At 43.2% G+C, this 14233-nt stretch overlaps 1 protein-coding gene across 4 annotated transcripts in view; it reads right to left on the bottom strand.

The window, feature by feature from the left end:
* Positions 1–619: 619 nt before the first annotated feature.
* The window catches only part of QRICH2 (glutamine rich 2), a 71398-nt gene continuing 57784 nt past the window's right edge, over positions 620–14233 (bottom strand). For all 4 annotated transcript variants that reach the window (XM_072990496.2, XM_072990497.2, XM_072990498.2 and 1 more), the window contains 4 exons: positions 12316–12484; positions 8858–8945; positions 8251–8376; positions 620–4020 (listed from right to left, as the gene is read on the bottom strand). In XM_072990496.2, coding sequence (XP_072846597.2) covers positions 3890–4020; positions 8251–8376; positions 8858–8945; positions 12316–12484 — 514 coding nt within the window. In that variant the 3' untranslated portion in view covers positions 620–3889. The remainder of the gene's footprint in view (positions 4021–8250; positions 8377–8857; positions 8946–12315; positions 12485–14233) is intronic.

Genomic DNA, 14233 nt, shown 5'->3' with positions numbered 1-14233 from the left:
TGACAGGGGCAAAATGTCCTTGTTGGGTCTCATCATCTCAGCCACCTTTGATACCATCAATCACGGTATCTTCCTGGGGAGGCTCTCTGAGTTGGGGATCGGTGGCCTGGCTCTTGCCTGGCTCTGGTCCTTCTTGGAGGACCATTCTCAGAGAATCCAGCTTGGGGAGAATGTATGAGATTGATGTGGAAACTTTAATTGGTCCAGAATACGGCAGCCAAATTACTAACTGGTGTGAAAAAACATATTTCCCCCACTCTGACCGCCTTACTCTGGTTACCCATTAGATTCAGCATTGATTTCAAGGTGCTAATGATTACATATAAAGCCCTAAACGGTTTAGGACCTCAATATCGGTCAGAGCGCCTTCTTCTACCTTCACTCATTCTAACCAGACTGGGCAGCTGGAGGGGCTTAACTCTTGAGAGAGGCCCAGAAAGGGGGGAAAAACTAGAAACCGGGCCTTCTCGGCCGTGGCCCCTCGCCTTTGGAACATCCTCCCCTCTGAGATCCGCCTGGCTCCCTTGCTGGGAGTTTTTAAGAGTAAACTGAAGACCTGGCTCTTCACGCAGGTCTTCCCTCCTGCCACTGCTTAAATTTTCCTCTCTTTTCTGGCTTGTTTTAGTCTTTTTATGAATGATTTTAATTTTATTGCCTTTTTGGACTGTAAACGGCCAAGTAGATTCATCTAGATGGGTGGTATAAAAGCCAAATAAATAAATTTAAGCCTAATTCATCATCCCTGTTGGTGATTCTTGTTCAAATTAGATATAATTTTTTTTTCTTCAAAAACTCTTGTGATTTTTTTCTCCCTAGATAAGCAACTTGTACCACCCAGGACAGGGGTGGGCACTTTTCAGAGGTCCTGCTCTCCAACCCTTCCGCCCAAATTTTTCTGTTGATTTTTTTAAAGTAAAAAAAGCCACATTGTGTCCTTTAGTGCTGGAAGGGTTGTTGTTTGTTTGTTTGTTTTAAATAAGCTTTGGGGCTAACTGAAAGGGTAAAATTGCTCTCACTCCACCTAGAAGACACCAAAGGGTCTTGAGCCAAAAGGTTTTTTTTAAAAAAATAAAAAAACAAAACCCCTGAAATGTATGTGTGGAGGGGATGTTGCTGGGGCCCTGTATTGGAGCCCATGGTGGTTGGATGTGGCCCAGAGGCTCTCTGCTGTCCATCCTTAACCTAGAACGATCCTTGATTGCCCTTAAATTTCTTCCCCACTTCGCCAAGCTCTTCTGCCTTTAGCCAACAAGGGGCCCTTCTCTGCAATTATGTTTAAAATGTGCTAAGTTGCTAAGCTAACGGTTGTTACCTCATCTGTACTTGTGAATTCCATAAGTTGCTTAGATACTGTGTGAAAAAGTTCTTTGTGCTGCACAATTTGGCAACTGTCTAAGGGATCCTGGTTCTTTGAAATGTCAGAATTTAGAGCTTACTTGAGGCTACCTTAGCCCTCCCCAGTAATCTAATCCACTATATTTAATATTTTGCTGCTCATTCCAGTGTAATAAAGGCATTTGCAAACTATACCATGCATGTTTGAACTGCATTAGGCATGGTTATGTGCACACACATCTCCCCTACCTATGTGCGTGCACAGACAACACATGCCGTGGGTTCTTTCTTTCACATGGAGGTAGGAACACTCCACTGATAGCATCAAACTTACTCTGATGGCAAAGGACTATAATATATGCATTGGGGGAAGAGGATAAGGATCATGAAGATGATCTAAATTGGTAAATGCTCTTAATGGTAATAGAGGATGCTGTTGTGGGGAACAACAGCAATGTGACTTCTTAACTGCAAAGTAAAATGGCACTTTGTGGAATTTCTGGATCGGGATACCTGGGCCCAGGAACTGGAATGGGGTTCTTGGGAAGCTCACCTGCACTGAGAGAGAGAGAGAACCCATCTGCCACAGAGACCAAGGGTTCCTTTATGTGGCTCAGACAAGCATCTGTGACGCACTCCCCAAGCATAAGGGACTGCCTGTGTTACATGCTGCAACCTCAAGCTTTTCTTTTCTTTTTTTTCCCCCCTGCCAGGGAAGGGGAGGTAAGAGGTGCATCGGCCTTCAGCTGACACAGAAATCAATCCGGTTTCATTCCACGTCTTCTGGAACAAGCGGAGCATGCTAGTGAAAGCCAGGAAGGGCCTCCAGCTTCCACTGGGAATTTGTTGGGCAAGCTTCTGGCATTGCCAGCTGAGTGCTCGAGTGTTTTGTGTATTAAATAAAATGAAGATGGGAGCAGCCTTGGTACAGTGGCCCCTTTTGCTGGTCTTTTGAGACTTAGCAAATGCCTCACAGTGCCAAGCCATGCCACCAGGAAGGCAGAGTGACCAGAACACGAAGCTTGGGGAAAAGTCCCCCGTTCTGTCTTGAAGAATGATTTAGTTAATGTCTTCAAAGCAGTGCTGCGGTAGCAGCTCTGAATGAAAAATGCTGTAAAGCCCTTCTGTTGCATTATGAGGCAGCCTGTGATATTTGTCTACTCTGGACTGCATTCTGTATGATGTAACTAGGCTCCGAAAGGTAGTGGGAAACCAAATGTTGTATTTTCCACCCAATACTTGTTTGCTTTGGAAAGCTTCTGACATTCTCAAGTGGTGATTTAAGATTCATATAGGAGTTAAAAACGTTTTGGCCACAGGAGTGTTACTAGCTGCCTGCCCAACTGAAACAGATCGGGTCAGTTCAAATACATACTTGAGATCAAAGGGATACACGTCCATCGCTATTTTCTCTGGGTTCCTCAGTGCTGTTTGGTTTTACAACATTTCTAATTCACCCACACAGTCATATCATCCAAGTAAGACGATGCGAGTTAGCCAATCAGCATGTAACATCCTTTTACATGTGACATAAATTACCAAATAGCTGGTGATTTAACATGTAGCTTTTTATTTTTGGACTGCTGCTTCAACAGGATACCGGCCAGCATTGGAACTCTTGTTCACATTTTCCCCCATCTCTGCAAACAGCCCTCCAGGATACTTGTGTCACTACAACTTCAGATTGATGTTTCAATTGTCTATACCTTACATTTATCATCTTGCTCAGTATTTCCAATGGCAAATGGGGATCTGTTTTTTCCCTCTGAATAATTGGCTGGCAAGAGGTAGACTGCTGGAGTGCCCTACATTGAGAGAGAAAAAAATATACCCACAGCTTTCCACTAGCAATTACACTTGAACTGCATGGATCTGACTTTTGGTTACCGATGATTTCTCTCCAAACAAGTATTGTGCTGCTTTTCATCTCCAGGAAGTAGCCTGAGAAAGGTGGGTCTTGGACTTACCTAAGGTGTTGTTATTTGGCAGGGCAGTGACCCCTGGTCTGATGGTGGTGGCCCAGTCGGCCCTCTCTCCTGTCCACATGGCAGCTAAGGAGGCTGACGACACAGGTCGGAGGGCGGCTGTGTGCGCGCATCAGCTGTTCATGCTTTGTGGTTGTTTTTAGGGCATAAGAGCTATACACAGATTTTGAACTACATCTTGGCCTGGTGCCCCTAACCGCAGTGTTGTTGAAGGAGAAGCGTAGATCAGAATAAAAAAACAATATTATCACTACCCAACAGTAAAGAGTTCCACATTTGAAAACAGATGTAAATTGCTCTATTAGAGGAAAGTTAAGAATTCTACATTTGGTAGAGAAAGATTTTGCCATGAAGTGGACCCAGTGATCCCAAAGCAACTGTCCCTCATCACCGGAGATGGCATTTACCACGGGCGTAACACCAGTTGTTGTTGTTGGTGGCGGTGGTGTTCCTCTGGCAGCAGGAGGCCTGCAGCACAGCCCTTTCCCTGTTTTGTTTACTCTTTATTTTCTGGCTTTCTTCTGTGAGAACCACATTCTTATTGCAGTACAAGGCTGTCGTCAGGCTGCTTAAGTGGACTGCTCTTCGGACCTCTGACTCGAAGGAATCTCCATCCGTAATTCCAGTGTTTCTCTGTCCTGCCCTCCGGGCTCTTCAGCGACCTTTACATGAGCCACAGACTTGTCCCCTATGGACTTTGCTGCAATACACAAGAACAGGCATGGCCAGATTTAGTTATCACAAGGATAAGAAGAGACATCAGCAAACATTTATCTGCATGCAACCAGATTATGTTCCCAAACATAGCTTTTTTTCTTTCATTTCTTCCCCATGCATTAAAAGCAGTTCTTGAAGAAAGGAAATTTCAGTTTGTCTGCTATCCCTGGGGGGGTGGTGGTGGTCTGGCATAATCCCTTGCCTGAAACCCTGGAAAGCCTCTGCCAGCCGTTATAGACAATTTTAAGTTAAAAGGACCAATGAACTAACACTGCAAGACAGCTTCCTGCGCTCCATAAAGGAACAAGTCAGGTTTAGAGGAATGTGACTGGACTTCCCCTATTTCACGTGGGGTGGCTCAGTGCTGAAGGAAGAGTTTGGGTGTGTTGAGAGATGATGGCGAACTCTGGCTTTTGCCAGCTCTGGACAGCAATGGACTCTTGTCACACATGAACCTGAAGTTCACTTAAATGAGGCACAACACACCAGGAAGTTCCACCAGGACACATGGCCCCTGACCACTGCTGGGTATGTTGTGTTCCTTGGGCAGGAGATGGAAATCTATGAAGGGAGGTAGATTCTGTTATGCTCATCTTCATAGAGTAGCTAGATTTGGGGGACTCTTCTGCCTTAGCAACAGCTGTAACTTCAGAACTGGGTTCTGACACTGAAAACCGGTCACTATGTTAAGCCCCGCTTCCATTCACCTCACAAACTGTGACACTGTTCCTATGCACCACATCAAACATCATGTTTGTCAACACCACTTGTGGATATGTTTCATGCTAATCTGGAAGTCTTTAGGTTAAGGCTTCTGAGTAAGGCATGAGTCACCTGTGGTTGAAAAGCCATGCCTGAATCAGTCCACCTAATCTGTCTTTGAGATTTATCAGCCCACTTTGATCCATGCCTACCTGCTTCTGCTTTTTTAATCACTGACAGGCTACTGCTTGGGGGGGGGGCAGGATTGCTCTGTTTTGGTTTGTTTCCAGCATGTATGTATGGAATCTAATACCACTCACACGGATACAGCCCTTTTTCTTCAACAACAAAGACTTAAGATCCAGTATTCCTCCATTCTCCCCCACCTTTGTGCTAAATATACTGTTTTCTTGAAAGGTTGTGCCATTTTTTGAGCTTTTATAGATGATTTAGTCCCCCTTTTAACTGGACTAATAAAGGTATCACCTCAGTATGGATTTTAGAACCAGAGCCAAAAGTGAATGTTGAAGCTTATTTGAGGGTATTTGAAGCTTCTTCCTCTTCTTCGTTTCATTCTCATCCTTTCTGCTTTCAGTCCCTCACCCGCCCCCTCTGCACAGGGCAGGCAAAGGTCATGAGCAAGTTCTGCACATTTGCCATATGCATTGGTAAGTAAACAATGCTCTTGGGCTACACTCAGTGGCCCCATGATTTCCTGCAGTGCTCTTTAATCAGTCTGGCATGCAGTTCAATTGTTCAAACTGACTGTGTTTGCAATTGCAACTCAGATGTGATCATTCAGCACCTCGGTGCTACCAGAAGGGAGTTCTCTGTAAGGGACAGATGGATTGGCAGGCACAGAAATTGCAAACAGATCCAGATTCAGTCAACCAGAGACAGCCATCTCACTGGAAGGCTGGGTAAAAAAGAAAAGAAAAAAGAATCAAAGTCTACTAGAGTTTTCTTTCCGAAACAGTCTCAAGCACCAGGTACAGAGATGAATACATCTGTATCTATACTAAAACTGCTTTGTATCATTTTGGAATACTGGACAATCAGTAGTGCACCTTCATGCTGCTTTCAGGAAGGAGGTAAAGACATTCAAACTGGCCTTTTAAAGTGTTTGATATTACTGAATACTGTATCCTTTCTTTCTTTGTTCATGTCAGAAGCACCACAGTATGGCTAACACATATACCAGATAATTTTATCCCAGTAACAGGCAACCTCAAGAGCAGTTGTGGCAGCTAGCATAAAATCTTCCATGGCGTATGTTGAAGAGCACAGGTGTGACGTTGCCTGTTCTTTCCACAGCCACAAAATGATTGTGTCAGTATGAAAACTCCCATCCTCTTAGGCTTACTTTGGTTCTGCCAATTCCAAGTCATAGCCTATTCAATGATTTTCAATCAGTCCCATTTCTCCATGTGACCAAGGCCTAGGCTTTCCTGACGGTCCATCCATTTTAAGAGGTGGGCAGTTCTTTCTACATTATAGTCCTGGCCTTCTCTGCTATTTCTTCAAAATGTACAGATGTTCAGAAAAAAACTTCCTTGACTTTAATCTGGGAGGGTTGGGATAGTAGCCAAAGAGTAGATGCATATTTGATGTAGATGCTTTGAGTCTTCCACTATTAGCTGCTCTCTGTGTGTGTGTGTGTACGTCACTGGGCACAAACAATGGAAACAAAGAACAATCTACTTGGACATCCTTCCAAGTAACCTGAAGCTGCTAAGATACAAAAGGAGCCTCCCTGAAGAAAGTGAACACATTCAGAGGTCCCCTGGGGCAACAACAGCACCTACTAACTATTCCTTCCACTCCAGAAGCATTGTCGTGAGTATTGTATTGACTTCAGTGGTTTGATCACCATGCTGTTTCAGTGGCTTTGCTGTTAAATTTGTTTTAACTTCTTTTCCATTCATTTTAATTGCATTTATATGCTGCTGTGAGCACTATTTCTTAGTGGAAAGATAGGTTAGAAATGTCACTGAAGATGAAAATGAGAAAGAATGTAGCCAGAATGCTCCAGCCGCCTGGTCCGCACATCACAACACGTGAGAAAGCCACAGGAAGTCTGACTCATTAGGCTTTAGCAGCAGGCTGGAGCATGCTGTCTGATATTACTGTCTTGTTATTGTATTGTTTTACCAGGGACGTGGTGGCACTGTGGGCTAAACTGCAGAAGCCTCTGTGCTGCAGGGTCAGAAGACCAGCAGTCGTAAGATCAAATCCACGCGACGGAGTGAGCTCCTGTTGCTTGTCCCAGCTCCTGCCAACCGAGCAGTTCGAAAGCATGTAAATGCGAGTAGATAAATAGGTCCCACCTCAGTGGGAAGGTAAAACGGCGCTCCCTAGTCACGCTGGCCACGTAACAACGGAAACTGTCTTCAGACAAGCGCTGGCTCTATGGCTTGAAAACAGGCATGAGCACCGCCCCCTAGAGTCGGACACGGCAGGACTAAAAATTTCAAGGGGAACCTTTACCTTTTACCTATTGTATTGTTTTGCCTTTATATTTTTGTTTTATTGTGCTGTGTAAACTGTCCAGAGCGGCCTGGGTTGCCAGATGGATGGTATAGAAATTGAATTTATCATCATCATCATCTCTTCCAGTTGCAGCAAAAGCAACTAAGCAGACCTCAGAATGTAACTCCATGGTTGTCATCTGAACACAACTGCTCTGCTTCTTTCCTTCTTCCTTCACAACAAGGTTGAGAAGCAAACTACAAAATAAATGGTGGATTCTTTCTCTGGCTTTTGTGTGCATGGGTGGATCGGAACAGGGTCTGCACTTATATATAGATGACATGCCCAGAGCTTGGCAGTGTTCATTTTCTGGACGCCAACACCCAGAATCCCCTAGTCAGTAGGAGGTTCTGAAAGTTGCAGCCCCTGAAATAATGTTCCCAAGTTCTGGACATGATGAATAAAAACTCCATGATTTGTTTAGCCACTTCCTCAGCAATCACCGGCGCAGTGCTCATGCTGGATAAACTTGGGTTCCTACAATTCCGTGGCTTTCATGATGTGCGAGTCACCTCTATAGCCAGAGATATTGATGCAGATGATGGATGTTTTCCACCTCACATCTGGAATTCCCATGGCATTCGTTTTGTTTTTAAAATTAAAATCTGCACAGAAGTACCACAAACAGGTGTGTGTGTAATCTCTATAAAGGGAATATCTACTTTATGAAGTTAAATGGGCTCAAAAGTCATGTCCTCTGCTCAAGAAATCCTTGAAAATGCTCTTTGAACACGCTTGGGTTTTCTAACAACATCCTCAGCCCGTAAGTAGCTCTCTTAACTATATTTTTAAAGATTGTTCACTAGTGGTGAGATAGCACAGAGACCGTGAACAGAGATGTTCATGTGTAGGTAGTCCCTCTCTTCTACTCACACACTAATTCAGCAAGAGTTCGTTGAGCCAAGAGATCTCATTCAATTCCCACCTCCGACTTGGGCAGGAATTCCCTATTAGTTTGCTCTGCGTGGAATCCAGAACATACCTGACAAGCTCCGCAAGGACACTTTTGCCGAATGGGGACGAACTGGGAGGCTGGCAATGTCACCGAGGGTGGGCTGATGCCTTTGTGAGGAGGACCGGATGAGCTTGTTTCTCAGTCTTGACATTCCTGATGAAAGAAGCACAATACACAGAGGGAGGCTGCAGGGCTTTCGCTGCATCAAAATGACAAGCCCTTTGCATCCCAAAAGACACCCAATGGAGCGCTCATTGGTCTGCATCAGGCCTTGCCGTTCTGCTTGCGTCGGAAGCCATCTGGCAATTGGGATACATCGCTCAGTAGGTAGACGTGGGCATAAAGGTCACTTATTCCATAGCTATGCTAGCGAAATGACAAGCAGAGTCTTGTCTCTTCCACCTACCCACTGTCAGTGGACTGCAACGGTTCCCCTACTCCCCACCCAGCTTTTTCTTAAATTGCCCCCAGCAACAGAGAGGAAAATGGTGTGCATGCTTTGCATTTTGCTATCTGAGGTAAATGTTTCACAAGACTCCATAGTGAACAATGCTTAAACATTAACTTGTGTCCATAAAAGGGGGGGAAATAGGTTAATCATCCAAAGCTTCTGGAAACAGAAATCCAAGCTCACCATCCTTTCCAGTTAACGATGGGAGCTGTGTGTCCATCCGCCCTTTGTAGATATGACCATCAAGGCCTAGTATATCCACCTCTTCATGCTAAAGGATAAACACAAACACAGAAAAAAAATTCATCTTGGGAACAGACGTGGGGGGGGAAGGGACTATAAACTAGGCTGGAATTCCCATGGCATTCATTTCCTTCTATCAAACTCAACAAGGAAGGTTGTATTTGAACGCCACCCTCCTCTCATGTGGAGAAAAAGGCTGCTGAAATAGCCCACTTTCGGTTTCTCTAAAGATTATTTATTTATTTATTTATTTATTTATTTATTTATTTATTTATTTATTTATTTATTTATTTATTTATTTATTTACGTGGTGGCGCTGTGGGCTAAACCGCAGAAGCCTGTGCTGCAGGGTCAAAAGACCAAGCAGTTGCAAGGTCGAATCCACGCGACGGAGTGAGCGCCCGTCGCTTGTCCCAGCTCCCGCCAACCTAGCGGTTCGAAAGCATGCAAATGCGAGTAGATCAATAGGGACCACCTCGGTGGGAAGGTAACAGCGTTCCGTGTATAAGTCGCATTGGCCATGTGACCACGGAAGATTGTCTTCGGACAAAACGCTGGCTCTGTGGCTTGGAAACAGGGATGAGCACTGCGCCCTAGAGTCGAACACGACTGGACAAAAATTGTCAAGGGGAACCTTTACCTTACATTTATACCCCGCCCCTCTAGACCATGTCTACTCGGGGCGGCTTACAACATAAAATAAGACAATATAAAATATAAATAATCATAAAATACACTTAATATATTAGCTAATACAATTAGATTAAAAAAATAGCAAAATGGAATAAGATGAGAGAAAGAAAAAATAAAAGACTTAGCTGACTGGAGGGAAGGCCTGCTTAACTAGCCAAGTTTTTAACTTTTTTTTTTTTAAATCCATTTATTTATTTATTTATTTATTTATTTATTTATTTATTTATTTATTTATTTATTTATTTATTTATGTTGTATTATTTATTTATTATTATTACAACATATTATTTATTATGTTGTAAGCCACCTAGAGTGGTCGAAATGACTAGATAGGCGGGGTATAAATACAATAAATAAAATAAATCGATTGATTGATTGATTGATTGATTGATTGATTGATTGATTGATTGATTGATTGATTGATTGAATTTCTATCCCCTCCTTTTAGACAAAGTCTACTCCGGGCAGGTTCCATTAAAATATATTCACAAATTGCCCTTGAGTGCACGGAATGCATTTTTTAGCAGGAAAAGGAAGTCTTTCCATAGAGTGGCTTGCCTGGCCTCCACATTGCTAGTCTGGAACATTGGGAGGGGTGTGTGTGTGTGTGTAAAAACAAAGCCCAGGAGGAAACACAACAGCAAGGATCGGAGAGAAGCCATTGTTCCTGCTCAGGTGGAAGTGCAAGGCCTGTCTCAAAGCTCATTTGGCAAAAGTCTTATTCTGCTATATGTTTGGCAGCTCTTTTTTCTTTTTTTAACTTGTGTGCTGCTTTTCTTGTCCTTGAAACTGTAATTTCATGTGGGCTCTTAACTGCTACTATTTATGTGTGAATTATATTAAAAGGCTTGGAGGCTTTTGAAAGAAAAAGATGGGAGAAATGTTTTTTTTAAAAAAAAAATTCATGACAAGCTTTCATATGAAACAACTGGAGTGCTGCAGAGGGGCAGAAGCTCGCAAAATAATAGACTTTTTAGTAGTCAACGTACCCCTCCTCCCAGTGTATTTTTTTAAAATGGCAAATGATGCAAAGCCAACTGCAGGACTGTTACACTTCTTTAAAACATTGCTTCAGTTCATTGAGGTTTGGAGGCATTTGTTTAGGCACATCTTTCTTAAGGTCCCACCACAGCATTTCAGTCAGGCTGAGGTCTGGACTTTGACTGGGCCATTGCAACACCTAGATTCTTCTCTTTTTCAGCCACACTGTTGTAGATTTGTGGGTGTGCTTGGGATCATTATCCTGTTGCATGATCCAATTTTGGCCAAGCTTTAGCTGTCAGAAAGATGGCCTCACATTTGACTCTAGAATATTCTGGTATTCATGGTAGACTCAATGACTGCAAGGTGTCTAGGGCCTGTGGCTGCAAAACAAAACCATGTCATCACTCCTCCACCTCCACCACTACACTTGACAGATGGTATGAGATGTACATGATGGCCAAACATCTCCACTTGGGCTTCATCTGTCCAAAGAACATAGTTCCAGAAGTCTGGTGGTTTGTCCAAACCAACCATACTTGTTCAGTCTTTTTCTAATTGTATTGCCATGAACTTCACATGCTAACTGAGGCCTGTAGAGTCTGAGATGCAACTCTTAGGGTTTCTTTCTTTCTTTTTGCAATTTCTCTGAGCACTGCACCATCTGACCTTGGGGTGAATTTGCTTGGATGTCCACTCCTGGGAAGATTGGCAACTGTCATGTTTTCCACTTGTGAATGATCTTCCTCACTATAGAATGATGGGCTTTAAAGTGTTTGGAAATGGTCTTAGAATCCTTCCCAAACTGGTGGGCAACAGCAATGTTTCTCTACGACCACTGCTAATGTGTTTCCTCCTTGGCACTGTGCTAACACACACCTGAATGCTCCAGACGAGCAAACTGCTAAAACTTTGGCTCTTAGAGAGGTGGTCACATTTACTGATGATATCAAGGGCATTTGGTTAGCAACACCTGGCTGCTACTTAATCTCTTAACTCCTATGGAAGCAGTAAGAGCGTACTTAGTTTCTCACACATGGCTTCTCCATTTTGGCTTTGTTTTTGTAAAATAAATCATGACACGGTGTAATATGTCATGTGTTGTTCATCTGAGGTTGTATTTACCTAATTTTCAGACCTGCTAAGGACCAGATGATTTGTATTATTTCTTGATATGTAAAAACCATAGAATTCAAAGAGGGTGTTCTTTTTCACATGATTGTATATAAAATGCACAGCTATAGAAAATGTGATAGCAGTTGTCTCATTCCATGACTAGGGCAATTACTAGCATTGAATAGGTTTGTATAATTATAATCAGCCAGACTTCTCCTTTTTCACTTTCTCCATGGGTTTGTGCCGAATTTCATAAAACCAGCACTTTCACACAGAGACGTAAGAAAGCCAGGATGGGAAAAATTCTTGGCATTTTGGTCTTGCACCACTGTGAACGTCTCTCGCAGGCATTGCTGATTCCTCATCAGAGTGTCTCACTGCCATCAGTGGACTGCAACTGTTCTCCATTCAGCTTGTTGTTCTTAAATTACACCCCACCCACCCACCCCCGCAATTGCCTCACTATGCTAAAACTACCTGTCTCGTCCAAAATCTAGGTAGGCACCAGCAAAACATTTTCACATTCCGAGTCCACGCTGATCTCCATAACCCCCCCACACACACACACACACACACACTTGTGTTGACCTTCCCATTCGGCACAATACCTTCATCATGGCTAGCATGGTGCCTTCATCAGCATGGAGCGGGGGCATACACTGGGCAAACTGCTGCAACCTCCCATAGCGTCTGTATGGATATGTGAGGGTGTGGCTGCCTCCACAATGCCGTGGTACACTTATGTAGCTGTAATCCGCCATCTCGGGAAGTCTGTCACTGTTAAAGATCAAAGGCCAATATTTCACATTTGGCAAAATACAGCAAATAAAACCAAGTACAATCCCAATGAGCTCTGGCCCAGCTTAGCTATGTGACCTAGTTTCTGAAGGGCAGCGTGCATAGACTTCGTGCTTTTTAGAGTGCTATGTGTGGAGAGGGTGCTTTTTATTTATTCATTTAAAATATTTATATCCCGCCTTTCTCCTTAAAAAGGACCCAAGGCTGCTTACATCATTAGAAAGACAATATTTAAAAGCTAAAAACTATAGATATAGAAATATTGAAAAATGATTAAGCAAATGTTAAATAAAAATGGTAAATAAAATGAATACTAAAAAAATTAAAAGCAACACATTTAAAAGTCAGCCAAGTCATCTCTTTTCCTAGGCAATGTTATGCAGTCACTCTTGCTGCTGGGGGCAGAAGTGTTGATTGGGTCTGATGGGAGTTGTAGTCCAGCAACCTCATTAACTACAGGTTCCCCCACACCTGCTTTAGGGTGACTCACAGCTGTGTTCAGTCTTCATCTGTATGGAGAGGTGGAGCAAATATATTCAACAGACAGAGGGTGGGGGGAGAGAATGGGAGCTTAATGCCACTCCCAAGCCTTAATCAATCTTGCCCAAAATTATTTGTACCACGGTAACTGCAAAATCTCTCTCTCTCTCTTAACAGATCACAAACACTTATCTGTATGTGTTTGTGTGTGCATTTTATTTCTTAGCAGTTTACAAAGAAGCGTTTCTGTACTGTGTCAGCATTTTTTTAAAAAAATTCATAATACTGTACTCATATTAGTATTCTTATTTCCAGAACCTTTCCTGGTAGTTTTGGGTAGCAGAGAAATCTGAAATGCTAGACAGAATCATGAGAATGGCTGATGGTCAGATTCCAAAAGGTCTCCTGTATGGGAAATTAGTGCAGGGAAAGCGCCCCAGAGGGAGACCACAACTGCGATACAAGGATATTTGCAAGTGGGATCTGAAAGCCTTAGGAATGGACCTCAACAGATGGGAAACCCTGACATCTGAGCATTCAGCCTGGAGGCAGGCGGTGCAGCGTGGCCTCTCCCAATTTGAATAGAAACTTGTCCAGCAGGCTGAGGCAAAGAGGCAGTCCCGAAATCAGCCAAATCAGGGAGCTGGACAGGGGACAGATTGTCTTCAGTGTGGAAAGGATTGTCACTCTGGAATTGGCCTTCTCAGCCATAGTAGATGCTGTTCCAAGACCTCTATTCAGAGATTGAAGGATGCCTACTAGATATACTTCCAGGGCATAACAATAACCTTTTGTGCACATAAATCCCATTTACTGTCCTGAGAGTTACAGCTATTCCCAGTAAACTGTAATGTTCAGTTGAGTGTTTATTTAAACAAAATCAAGCCCCTTGTTTTTAAAGAGGGGTGAGCAGGAGCTGGTATCGTGGACATCACAATCACTATCACCACTATCATAATTACTATGCAGCAGAGGAAGGTCTTGTTAGGAGAATTAAACTCTTGTAATCCCATCCAGTGTCTGTGTCAATGGTTGGCTCTTGCAGTCCCTACTGACTCCATTACCAGGTCCTCGACTTATACATTGGAAACTAACATGCAGCAGCCCAGAATATCAAAATCTACAAAATTCTGCACAACGATAAACCAATCCCATTGGCTGAAAAATTTAGATTATAAAGTCTAGTAGGAGCTTAAGTTCTGGAAGTTCTCAACCTGCCTCTTGCTGTGTCCCCCCCACCCTGCACAT

This window comes from Pogona vitticeps, chromosome 2 (assembly GCF_051106095.1).
Source record: "Pogona vitticeps strain Pit_001003342236 chromosome 2, PviZW2.1, whole genome shotgun sequence".
Lineage (NCBI taxonomy): Eukaryota > Metazoa > Chordata > Lepidosauria > Squamata > Agamidae > Pogona > Pogona vitticeps.
Note: the sequence above shows the minus strand (reverse complement) of the source record. Positions and strands in the feature narration are given on the sequence as shown.